Consider the following 13,078-nt stretch of genomic DNA (forward strand, 5'->3'; position numbering starts at 1 on the left):
AAAAAAAAAAAAAATCTTTTTTTCACTACTTTTTTTTTATTCCGTCTCTCTACTTAGAAATGAATGAGAGTGATATGAATGGAATGGTGAGAGTGATGCGTTATATATAGTATAAATTTTGCGACTACTTTGCGACTCCAGTAAAAACAGTCGCAAATAAGGACTCCTTTGTAACTAAAAACTACATAATTGAGACAAATTAAAGCTCGAAACAGCTCAATACAAACGCAAACTGAAACATTTATCACGTTTTTTGCCGACATCAATAAGTGACTGCTTTGCGACTCTTTTGCAACAACGAACGGATGTGTCGCAAATAACGACGCATTTGTCACTGTTTTACCACGTAATAGAGACTCAAAAAAGGGTCACAAAAGTTCAGTACAAATCCACACTACCACATTTACCACGTTTTTTACCGACATAGTCACCGACTGATTTGTGACAATAAAATTAAAAGCAAAACAAAAGTGGCAAATACGTCGTGATTTAAAGACAGCTTTGCGACTAACTTTACTGACTTAATCTTCAGTTTATAGTTTGTCATAAATTGCGATTATTTTGCGACGCTCTATTTTTTCTCGATAAAATGTCCCAAAGTAGTCGCATAATAGCAACGAGTTAGCGACTACAGTTAATCGCCGTAAATTTGCGACTGTTTTACGTCCATTGTATTCGTCATCGTTAGTCCGTGGCAAAAGTGTCACAAAGTAGTCACAAAAGTTTGCGACTATAAATTCAGTCACAAAAAGTAGTCCCAAACGCCGTGTTTTCGTGTAGTGTGACGGCTCCGGCAACGGTAAGTGTGACACTGGAGACTGCACCGGAGGTTTAAAATGTACCGGCACGGGAGTTCCACCAGTCACTCTGGCTGAATTCACACTCGTAGGCGATGCCGGCCAGGATTTCTACGACGTCAGCCTCGTGGACGGTTACAATGTGAAGCTAGGGATAAGGCCTTCCACAGACTGCAAATACGCTGGCTGTGCCTCCGACCTCAACGCAGATTGCCCTGACGAGCTTAAGGTCATGGGTCAACAGAACAATGTCGTGGCGTGCAAGAGCGCCTGCACCGCGTTTACCAAAGAGGAATATTGCTGCACCGGAGCTCACGACAAGGCGGAAACTTGTCCTCCCACGAATTACTCGATGATTTTTAAGAAAGCTTGTCCTGACGCCTACAGCTACGCTTATGACGACGTAACGAGCCTCTTCACCTGTACCGGAGCTGACTACACGATCACTTTTTGCCCATAAAACCGGATCTCCGGTTTAGATTCGGGTCGAGACTGTCTCTCTCGCACGCACACACACGTTTCTTTTGCTTCTTAATAATGTACGGAAAGATGAATATCTTCTTCCAGCTTTTACTACTAGCTAGTATTCAGTTGTTACGTATACTCAGCTGATTCGCATACTATAAAGAAATAAAACAAAGAGTTTACTTCGTCGATCTACATTTACGTACTTATTAATTGCATTCCATGCTCTTGAAACTAGAGCTTTTAACTGCTACATGCCTACACTGGATTACTTTTTTACGTAGAGCATATAAAGCTTCTCATGTTTTCGTTACATTCTTTTGTTTGTTTCTCTGTCATCATATCTCCTTATCTGAGTTACTGAGTAGGTGCAAGTAAGATCAGGTTACTTTTGTTCGAACTGTGAACAGCTTTTTTTCTCTTTGCCTTCTTGTTTGGGAAAGACTTGAGAAACCAAAACCAAAAAATGTCTATATATAGATATACATTTTCCTTGTCACTGTATAGCTTAAATTATGATACAGTTTACATTTAATTTTAGTTTATATTATAAAAAGAGCTTCCATCACACTTTGACATAATAATTAAGTGTTATTATTTTCTGAACTATGATAACTAAAATCCCATTGCAAATTTTTTTTTTTTCAGGATTTAGCATGTGGCACGTGCCACACAAACTAAAGCGTACGCCCTGATTGTGGGTATAGTTAACATCGAACCATTATGAAAGGGCCCTTAAATATTAGCTGTATATATGTACAAGTTCAATTGGGAAACCCATTGTCCAGTCAGGTTTCAGTTAAGCCATGCATTAATTTTACTATATTCTCTCCGACACACAGTTTATTCAAATTGTCAACTTTATTCTATGTTCAGGTCAGTCTTCTCACATTTGTAAAGTCTCACTCTAAAACTATCTGAGCCCATTCATGAATATATGAAACCTCTTACAAACGTGTGAAAATTAAATGGTACACGTGCTCTCTTCACATCTTGTTGATTTTTCGTTTGCGTTATTATTATTATTATTTTTTTTGTGTTTTCTTTTGATTTTAGAATTCACTCTTCCTAAATATTTTTTCTTTTTAAGTTACAACAACAATACAATGGTACATGTAATTAAAGAAGCAAGATAAACGTACAAAAGAACAATATTAAATTATTAATCTTAAGCATTCATGTGGTTCACCTCTTTTTGGCTAATTGCTTGTTTGCTACTTAATTCGTTTCGGACTTTCAGCTTTCATTTCTGGTGGATATCGCTTTTTTATCACTTCATGTTAAGATCCATACACTCTCTAGAACTCCAACAAGTTAATTACTAATTAATTTGATGCTGCAATTCTATTGTACGTGTAAACATTATCCATACATCTTGAAAAACCAACAAAATTTATCATTGAATAACTGTTAATTAGTGATGGTGTTCCCATCTAGCTTCATAACTTTCTAACATAATTCCAAATCTACTCTCGTTGTTTCGACCTAAATTTATTATTTCGTTTATTTTTAAAGGTCTTCAATCTAATATAATTCATGCGGGTTCTTAAATAGTTGAGATTTTGTCGACACTTCTCATGAATCTTCTGACCAATCTTCATATCCAAATCGATTCAATCTAAATATTTTGTTCCAAAACTTCATTTTGCCTATTTAGCTCCATTTGACTATTGTTGTAACTATATTAACAGTATACAATGCAAATGCATTACTAAGAATCTACATGCAAAATTATCTGTAAAGTAAAGACATGATAAAATGCATATTTACAAATGATAACAGTGAATTAAAACCCAAATAAGAAAAAAGTTTTAAAACACCAAAATATCATCACATCACAAATTGTTATCGAGCAACGTCGGAATTTGGTACTGGAACTTAAACTCTTGCGTTCATTTGAGTTAGAAACAAAAATAGGCCACTAAACCTAGAAACATGTGCAAATCCACGCAAAACCTATAGACTTATCTTGTTTTATAAATCTTACAACTATTAATTAATGTTTAAATTAAGCTGCTACCACAACCGCATAAAATCTTGAAAACCGTGTGGACCATGTAACTCTGAGTGAGACGAATAGATTTTTGACTATTAACCAATTGTTCGATGTCTTCTTAATTAATACGGCCGTCACTCTTTGTCTCTTTCTGATTTCTGATTTTATTTTCCTCAGTCACACACAGCAGACTGTATTCGATAAAAATACAAAACCCAATTTTGTTTTCCTTCGAAAAAGACATAATTTTTTGCTGGAAAAAAAGCCGCCGTTGATCTTAGCCACACGGCAGGTTTTTATGCCAAACAACGTTGACTCATTAATGAAAAGATTCAAAGCAGCCCTCATAGTTTTACGGCAAAGCCAGTTAATTACTATATCCTCGGATCCAAAGCTGTTTCAATTTATGAACCCGTTTCTAAATCTAATCAGTCTGCTCAACTAGTAATCTTCAAAGTCACCCACTAATATATTTTCTCACTTCCATCAAAATGTCCTTCTATATATATATATATATATATATATATTCTACATACTATTTTTGTTTTCTAAAATAATATTGTAATATATAAAATATATATATATTAATCGAAGTTCTAGTTTAATACTGTATATATTACAATATTATTTTAGAAAACAAAAATAGTATGTAGAATATGAATGTTAATTTGTGTGAAAAAACTATAAAATAACATTTTGAACTGATGAAATTAATATTCTTAGACACATTCATAAAGGACATAAACATCTAGATATATTTTTACATGTTTAAGGGTTTGATTGGTAACAGCTTTAGAAAGTTTTACAAATATACAGTTTTACTAAAAGTTTTACCAAAAACTTTATTCTCAGATTTTTATACATATTTTATGTAAACTCTTTCCTATAGCTTTGCACTATTTATAACAGCTTACAGCTGCAGTATACAGCTTATTTGTACAAATTTCGTATATGTTACTAATCAGACCCTCAATTCTTACTGTTTTAAAAATCACTCTCTGCACATGTTTTACGGTTCAAATTACAAGAAAACGTATGTTAGTGATAGAAATGGCTGCTTATAAAATGAACAAGATGAAAACAAATGAGTTGGATAAAAAATAAATGAATAACTTTCAAATAAAGGAGTTGAACAAATTTTCTTAATAAGATGGTTTAATAAATTGAACCAGCTGAATAAGATGAATAATGATGAGCTGAATAAAAATGAGCTCAACAATCAAAATGAGCTAAATAAACTGACTGAGATGAATAAATGACAGAAAAATAAATTAGTATGCTAAATGGTGATCATTAAGTTGAATATATAAATTTAATATTAATAAAATATCTATAATTTTAGAAGTTATAAAATAATAAAAATAAATAGAATTTGTTAGTCAAACAATCGTTTGTTAAAAAATTTCATAAAAAGTAATAATTAAAAACTATAAATATAATATATATATATATAATTAAAAAGAATTTAAAAAGATTTTCTAAACTCATAATATTTGAATTTTAAATAGAAAAAATATATAACATTTATTTTTTTCCGCAAAAATATATATAACAGTAATTATTCAAACAATTTTGTTCATAACATTCATTTTGTTCATCTCCTAATTTGAGTTTGAACCATTTTTAACCAAAAAGTTATATTTTTTATTTTATTGTATACCCCAATAAATTAATTTTTACTTGGAAAATTATATAAGTCAATGATGACATTTTGGAAGAACTGAGTTGAAACATACATTTAACTCATTTAATTTGGTTGAAAAGTGCAACCATTTGCAGCCACAGTTTGTTTATTTTTTCAATTTTTTTTATTGGATGCATGAGTTGAATAGTTTTTCTAATTTATTTATTTCAGATGGTACAAAGTTAGATGAATACTCATTCAACTTTTTAATGTAAGTCATCCATTTGCATCTTAACATTTACCTAAAAAAAATTTAAAAGTCTACAAAGATGGTTTCTCACGTCGTGGGTTGTTTTTTTAACGGTACTTGATACGAACTTGTCAAAAATGGTTTGATCTTAACAGTTACCACGTCATTATGTGATGTCTCAGCCATGAGTTGCGTGCCTCCTTTGCCCATATCCTTTCCCATCTAGGGTTCATATTCTAGATGGCTCGTGGGTGGCCGGTATGATCTAAACCCCTAGGATTCGATCGAGAGATGGCGCGTTCAAGTTGCCAATCCCCCTCTTATGCATCTATCCGGCTCTTAGTTGACTAATCGAGGATCCGGTATAATACGATCAAACACATATATGTGGATGTAAGACTAGTAAATCACAAACAAAATATGTCTATCCGGATCGGATCTCGTATAGTCGTATGTGTGGATCACAATTAGACACATCTATTTAAATCTCATAGTCGTGAATTAATCACAAATCATGCAACATATAACATCACAACCCTAATGGCAAGGCCGAGTCAAAACCAAATATTGAATTAGGATTTATCAATGTTTTTCACCAGTTGATAGTAATTAAGTTAATGGAAGAAAAAAAAACCATTAAGACTAAGAAAATCCAGACAGCCAAAGAAAATATCTATCAAGAAAGCAAAAAAATCATAATTGAATAAAATTTTATAACATTACGTCGCTACCCCTCGAACCCGGCCTCATCTATATATATAGATCGAGGATCGGTGCCATTAACATTCATCATCATCGTTCAAAGAACAGAGAAACACAAAAGATATCCGTTAAAGGAAAGAATGGCAAACATCTCTAGTTTTAACATTCTCTTCCTCGTCTTCATCACAAGTAACAACATCAAACACACTCTCTCTTTTTTTTTTTCCTAGGTTTCACTTATGTGTTATCTTTCTCCTTACGTTATTACATTCTTCACCTGTTTTATCTTTTTTTCTAAGGAGAATAATTTTTTTTTTCTTTTTCTAAGGAGAATAATTTTCGATGATATATATATATATATATATATATATATATATATATTTTTATTGTTCATCGTCTTCGATTACAACATATATTGTCACTATAATTCTCTAAACTGTTTCGTATTTTTGATGTTTTTGTGTTTGTGTTTTAATACTGCAGGCGGCATTGCTGTTTCCGCTACCGTCTTCACTATTAAGAATAACTGTCCATCCACCGTCTGGGCCGGAACTCTCGCCGGCAGAGGACCAAAGCTCGGCGAAGGCGGATTTGAACTGACTCCAGGTGCTTCCCGACAACTCAACGCTCCTGCAGGATGGTCAGGCCGGTTCTGGGCTCGTACCGGTTGCAGATTTGACGGCGCCGGTAACGGTAGATGCGTCACCGGAGACTGCGGCGGTCTAAGATGTATCGGCGGCGGAGTTCCTCCCGTCAGTCTGGCTGAATTCACCCTCGTAGGCGATGGCGGCAAGGATTTCTACGACGTGAGCCTTGTCGACGGTTACAATGTAAAGTTGGGGATAAGGCCTTCAGGAGGATCCGGTGATTGCAAGTACGCTGGCTGTGTCGCTGACCTCAATGCGAGATGCCCTAACGAGCTTAAGGTCTTGGGTCCTCAGAACAATGTCGTGGCGTGCAAGAGTGCATGTGCACAGTTTAATACCGATCAATATTGTTGCCGTGGAGCTTACAATACTCCGCAAACTTGTCCTCCCACGAACTACTCGAGGATTTTTAAGAGCGCGTGCCCTGACGCCTATAGCTACGCTTATGACGACGAAACGAGTACCTTCACATGTACCGGAGCTAACTACGAAGTCACTTTCTGCCCATAAGAAAAAAACAAAGCTCCGGTCTGGTTTCTCCCTCACGTTTCTATTGCTTGTTATGTACGGAATCTAAATAAGAAAAGATGATGACTGTAAATCATCTTCTTTCACTTTTTTAAAGCTTTTACTAAGTGTATTCAGTTGTTACACTCATCTGAGTTGCATACTAAAGAAATAAAACAAAGAATAATTAATTTACTTATTTGATCTACAGTCTCTTATTATTTGCATTGTATATATACTATATAGATACTCCTCTTCTCTTGAAACTCACATCTATTTGACTTGTATCTTAATAAATTATATTAAAAGGTGTTCTAACGTTTGATTCAGTTGGTAAGGGCATCCGCATCAAAAATGTCTTAACTATAAATTATTATAAAATTAATACTATTTTAATCTACAGATCTTCATTACCTTTGTATTAATTTTTTTCTTCCCATTGGTGATCTTTAAATGGATGTCTTTGAATATCATCAAAGGCCAAATCCATATATGAAAATTTCAAAGCAAGAGCTGAAGTTCGATATTTTATAAAACTATGGTTAAGCACACAGAGATGTGAACAGATGATAAAGAAAGAGGGAGATAATTTCGTTACATGACCATTAGCATCTTCTTTGTCGAACACCCATCATTTATCATTGGGCTCTGGTTGCCGCTATTGGCGAGAATGTTCAGTAGCAAGAGGTGAAACCAACTAGAGAAGACCCACCGGATCCTCTTCCACAGGCAAAGCTAGAAGAATCAGGTCTAACCAACTAGAGAAGAAAACACAGGAGAAATCAAATCAGGTTGGATCGATTCATGAAAAAGAGATTTTGTGTGAATAGAAAGAGAAACCTCAGCAAAAGGAAAAAAAATTAATTATCACCCACCAATTGAATTGTGACATGTAAGGTGTCTGAATAGATCTAAAATTGTCAATGGCGAGACACAGATTTCATCTGTATATGGAATAAATATTTATTTTTATTGAATTTTATTATTTTTTTAATTGAAGACACCTCGTTAGTATGACAGATGGAGATGTTCTAAAGAAAATTTTCATGTGAACCAAAACTTAGGTGTTGAATGGTGACATTAATAATGCTGTTTTCAAAGTGCGTTATTCTAAAATTTACTTTATACACTAATCAATATAGTTTTGGTTAATTTGCGTTTTTAAGAAAAAAAGAAAAATAACTCTGGTTGCGGTTTCTTAGGTGAGATATTAACACATGAACCTCAATATTTGTTTAACTTACCTATTACCCAGCGTATTTCAAATAACGAATATCCAAAAGCAAAATTTTTTTCTTAAAATATTTAATTTATGTTAAATAAAAGAAAGCTAAACAATTAACACATATTTTAATAAGTAATTATATGCTAAAGATTTTCTTTAATTTAAATTATTAAATCTCATTTATGATTTACTTCATTATTTTTCTAAGTTAAAAATAATTACTTTTAGCAGAAAAAACCAGATTTATAAAAAATAAGTAAAATTAAAAAAAAAGTCTTATTTATGGTTTGGTTATATCATATAAACTGTATAATATATATTTCAACTAAATTTCAAAAGATTTTAAGAAAATTATAGTTTTCATTACAACAATTATTTTTAAAAATGAGAGTTATTTCTTCACTATTTTACTAAAAAAAATTAACCTAATCAATTCACAATAAATTTTAGTTTCTACAGTTTCATATCACTGTCAAATTTTGTATATATATATATATATAAATGTATATAACTGAATATATTTTTTAAAAGAAAATATCTGTTTTAAAAGAAAATTATTAACAACTGAAAAAATCTTATTAACAATACCGCTAGTAGTTTTTTCACCAATCATACATTATTTCATACTAGTTATTCTATATAAACCGCATTTGTGCCGCAAATTATTTTATCCCACACGTATCGCAGTTGAACTGTACCGCACTATTAAACCGCTTTCCCCGCACAACCAAATACGTTGTTACGATTCGAACCCTTAATTTGTCCGTGATGGACAAAGCATAGAACCCACTTGTGTCCCAAAAGGATGTTACCGTCTTTTTGCAGGTGATAATAGAGAGAGACCATATGGTCTTAACATTCTTTTGTTTTGTTTCCATGTCAACTTATTTCCTAATCTGAGAAGGTGCCAGTGAGTTCATGTTAATTAAATTTGTTCGAAACCAACTTGGAACTTTCTTTACCTTTCAAGAAAGGCTTAGTGAAAAGCCAAAACCAAAAAAGGATACATTTATATTGTCATAATTCATCAACCCACTTGAAGAAACCTTATCAATCTTACAGCTATTAAATAATGTTTGACAAGCCATGGCCGCATATATAGATCAAATCCGTGTGGAAGATGTCACTTTAGAGTTAAAAGACTAAATAAGTACTAGAATTCTGGGTATAGTTAACATCGAGCCATTAAAGTTATGTACAAGTATTTATGAGCCCATTCATGAGTATATGAATATTCGGCACGCACTGTTTAGTTTTGTCTACGCTTTCACACCAAAACAAATGATAAATTCATCTCCAGTCGTTTAGATACTCAAATAGGTTTCTTACAAATTTTATATTACATTATTTAATTTTAATACTACTATTTAGTAACTTAATTAAAATTTATTTTCATAAAAATTGAACCATTAATGAGGAGAAACTTGTCTCTAGAGTATGTCCTGGATATCTATTTTCAAACAAGAACCATTTCTAGTATCTCTATTACTTTTTTTTGTTTTTTTGTATTTTGTCTACCAAATTAAAATTTATAATTTTATTTAATTGTGTTTAAGTTTTCTACCTCAGAATGAGAGAATTTAAAGAGTTGGAAATATTAAGTTGAAAAAAATTAGGTTGAATATAATTCAACTCATTCGTTTCCAAAATAGTGGTTGAATAAGCTGAACATTTTTACTGTAGGATTAGTTTCTTTTTTCAAATTTTTAGGTTGAATAGGCTAAATATTTTTTTCCAACTTCTTCGACCTCTTCCATTCAAATGGTGAAAGCTAAGTTGGTTGAATAATTTTTTTCAACTCCTTCAACCTTTTCAATTGTGCAACCATTTGCACCCGTAGAAAGTTCAAAACTGCGGTTTAACCAGAGCTTCGGCGCACGGCTCTTTGTGTGAGTTGTGAGTGATGGTCGTCATATCACATTTTCTAGGGTTCATATTTAGATGGCTCATGGCGGATACATGCCCGGCCCTGGACACATTCCTATGATACATAAGTATCAGGCCTCAATTTTCTGAAGTTCATTCTGTAAAGATTTTTTGTTTCTTTTCTTAATTATAAGGCCTTAATTTAAGAGTTAGTTTCTTTTAAAATGCCTTATTTTTTAAATTTGTTTTCAGTTGAGACCTCATTTTAAAAATTGCTTTGAGTTGAAGCCCCATTTAAAAAATTGTATTGGAAAAACAATTTAAAAGAAAATATTATCATACCTCATTTTAAAAGTACAATTTTTTTGGTATTGGGCGTCCAATGTTGCTGGACCGGCACTGAGCGGATATGATCTAAAAACCCCAGGACTCGAGCTTTCACTTGTTCAAGAAGCAAATCACTCTTCCGTACGCATTTATTTAGTTCTTATATTCGAGAATCACAACAATAAGCATTGATTCGGTGTTCATACTCGTGGATCACAACAGACACATCTATTTGAATCTGTTACTCACGTATCACAATTAAATACATCTATACGGATCTCATACTTACAAATCACAACAGTTTACCTAGATCTTATACCGCTGATCACAATACGGTACATCCAGTACTTTTCCGTGAATAGATACAACATGTAGAAGTTGATTTGATGCTATTAAGGATGGATGAATTACAAAAGTTGATGTGCCTACAACGGCTCCGTTGGCGGATGTATTAATAAACGCATTGGGCAAGGTTCGATTCAATACGTTGATATCCAGGTTGGGCATTCTCAACATTCACACTCCAATTTGAAAGGAGGTATTGGGGGCAATTATTAGTTAGTGGGCTACGTATTGTCTGTTGGGCCAGACCGACTCATGACTTACTTGGTCGACAAGTTTTGGTTGTCTTACAAAAATAGCTTTACAAACGTTAGAAATATAGAATTGGTTGTCTTACAGGAATAGCTTTCCAAACGTATTTATACACAAGAATTTTATTCAATTTCTACAAGAATGACAATGAGAGAGGCAATGAAGGCATAATCAACGTTTGGATAAACAGTGACGGAGAAATTGTCCTTTCCCAAGAAAACGCTTTGCACCGTGTGCTTCTCGTGCATCTGCCATTCAAAACCATACCATTTTTATTCCATCATAAATAAGTGTTTTTATTTTATCAAGTCAAAAAAAAAAATATTACTAAATGTATTAAATAAAAAACTTAATTCGATATGTTTGAAAAAAATATGATATAAACCTGTCCATGTAAAATACCGTCTTTCTAAGAACAAAGTGAGATGCATGGGAATTTGATGGAAGGAAGGAAAGAGAGTTCGTTTACTTGGGCAACAATGGTGTCAGATTCGCCGGCGTAGACAACACAAGAACGCTCGTGCCAAGTCCCTTTGACTCTGAAATCACATCTCTTCTCCTCTGTGTTGTGAGCTAAAACACATCAAGTTTGGCCTTAAGCTGAAGCATATGCGATCTTTTCACCGTGTATAGCAGATCACCCGGCTCGGTACTCCCTCCTCTAAACACTTGCCACCTGTCATGCATGCTCACCATCTGCAATGATGATAGTATTAATAAACCAAGCCTAGTCTAGCTGTATAATTACATATCAAGTTATGTAATGTACGTTCAATCTGTTTTTTTTATTAATTTGTACCTTCCCTTTCAAAGTCATGACCTTAGCTCCAGAAGCATCCAGCAAGATCCTCTTGTCGTGAAGAGCAAACAACGGGTCCTTCACCTGGAACAACAGGTTTCCGTGCACATTCGTTATCACGAAGTTACCGTCCGTTATCTTCATCAGCTTCCGTACGATCGCCAGATCTATAACTTGCGGAGAGCAGTACCTTGGATCTACTATCACTCCGGCTTGTGGAGGCAAAGGAACCGAAGAGCCACCGCCTTGAGGGTAAGCGTACACATAGGGATGTTGCATTATTTTCTTTCTTCTCCAAAATGGATAATACTACACTCTATTTTGTTTTGCTTTGAAATGTCTTTTTTTTTTGGTGAAGCTAGGTTTAAGGTTCTTACAATTTATAGAAAAAATATCTGGAGCGAATATGTTGACTTTTAAAAAACATAAGTCTACGGGCATAAACCTCTTAGTTAATCTTGTATATATTTTTCTTTCTTTCGAAAATGTTCCAAGATAAATAAAATTTTGTGTGGTTATGACGTGAAGATATATATATATATATATATAGGCTCAAGGTTCTTATTGTTCCAAGATTTCCTTGCAGAATTGTCAAATATGTTTTTAGCACGGTTCTTAGAAAGGGAAATATAGATCGAGATATCATGGTCACATATATATATCAAAACCTTGTGGACGATGTAACACTGAGTTAAGAGACAAATATAACTCTGGTTAGTAAACATTGAGTCATGAACGAAAGGGTCCTTAATTAATTCATGATGTACAAGTTCAAAGAAATCCATCGTCACTTCAGTTACGTATTAATAAAGGCATAGAGTGTTTTCTCCTACATGTACATGTAGTCTTATTGAGAGGAACGTTTATGATGAAAATTTTACGTTACAAATTTGTGACACTTTAAATACGCTATTGCGACTAACTATTTTTATCACAAATACGTAGTTATTTTGTCACAATTTTGTGACGGTTTAAATCAGAACCGAATTATGTCACAATTAATGTCGAAAATGTGACGATATTATTGATCGTAACAAATGTGATGATTCGATAATTAATACATAATCGTAAATTAGTTACAATTTTATAATGGATATATGAGTCACAATTTGTGCCATTAGAGTGACAAAGCTATAGTCCCAAATTGGTATGAATGACTAGCATAACATTTTGTGTTAAATAGTTACATAATTTTGTAACAATTTTGTCATAATATGATAATTGATTTTAACAATTATTTATTTTGACTTAATTTGTAATGAAATAGTTGCAATAATAC

At 33.2% G+C, this 13,078-nt stretch overlaps 2 protein-coding genes and 1 pseudogene across 2 annotated transcripts; 2 read left to right on the forward strand and 1 right to left on the reverse strand.

Annotated features, from left to right (window-relative positions):
* The first annotated feature begins 59 nt into the window (after positions 1 to 59).
* LOC147925868 (pathogenesis-related protein 5 pseudogene) lies at positions 60 to 1,257 on the forward strand (annotated as a pseudogene).
* A 4,437-nt stretch (positions 1,258 to 5,694) lies between these two features.
* On the forward strand, positions 5,695 to 7,187 carry LOC104751373 (pathogenesis-related protein 5). The gene is made up of 2 exons (XM_010473302.3): positions 5,695 to 6,023; positions 6,318 to 7,187. The coding sequence occupies exons 1-2, from the start codon at positions 5,975 to 5,977 to the stop codon at positions 6,989 to 6,991; spliced, it is 723 nt and encodes a 240-aa protein (XP_010471604.1). The 5' UTR covers positions 5,695 to 5,974; the 3' UTR covers positions 6,992 to 7,187.
* A 3,825-nt stretch (positions 7,188 to 11,012) lies between these two features.
* Positions 11,013 to 12,163, reverse strand: LOC104751374 (protein LURP-one-related 15). Its single transcript, XM_010473303.3, is given in 4 exon segments — positions 11,013 to 11,248; positions 11,470 to 11,576; positions 11,579 to 11,696; positions 11,800 to 12,163. Coding segments are annotated over 4 exon segments (630 nt in total). The 5' UTR covers positions 12,079 to 12,163; the 3' UTR covers positions 11,013 to 11,122.
* Positions 12,164 to 13,078: the final 915 nt, after the last annotated feature.

Source organism: Camelina sativa, chromosome 16, assembly GCF_030686135.1.
Source record: "Camelina sativa cultivar CO46 ecotype springtype chromosome 16, ASM3068613v1".
Lineage (NCBI taxonomy): Eukaryota > Viridiplantae > Streptophyta > Magnoliopsida > Brassicales > Brassicaceae > Camelina > Camelina sativa.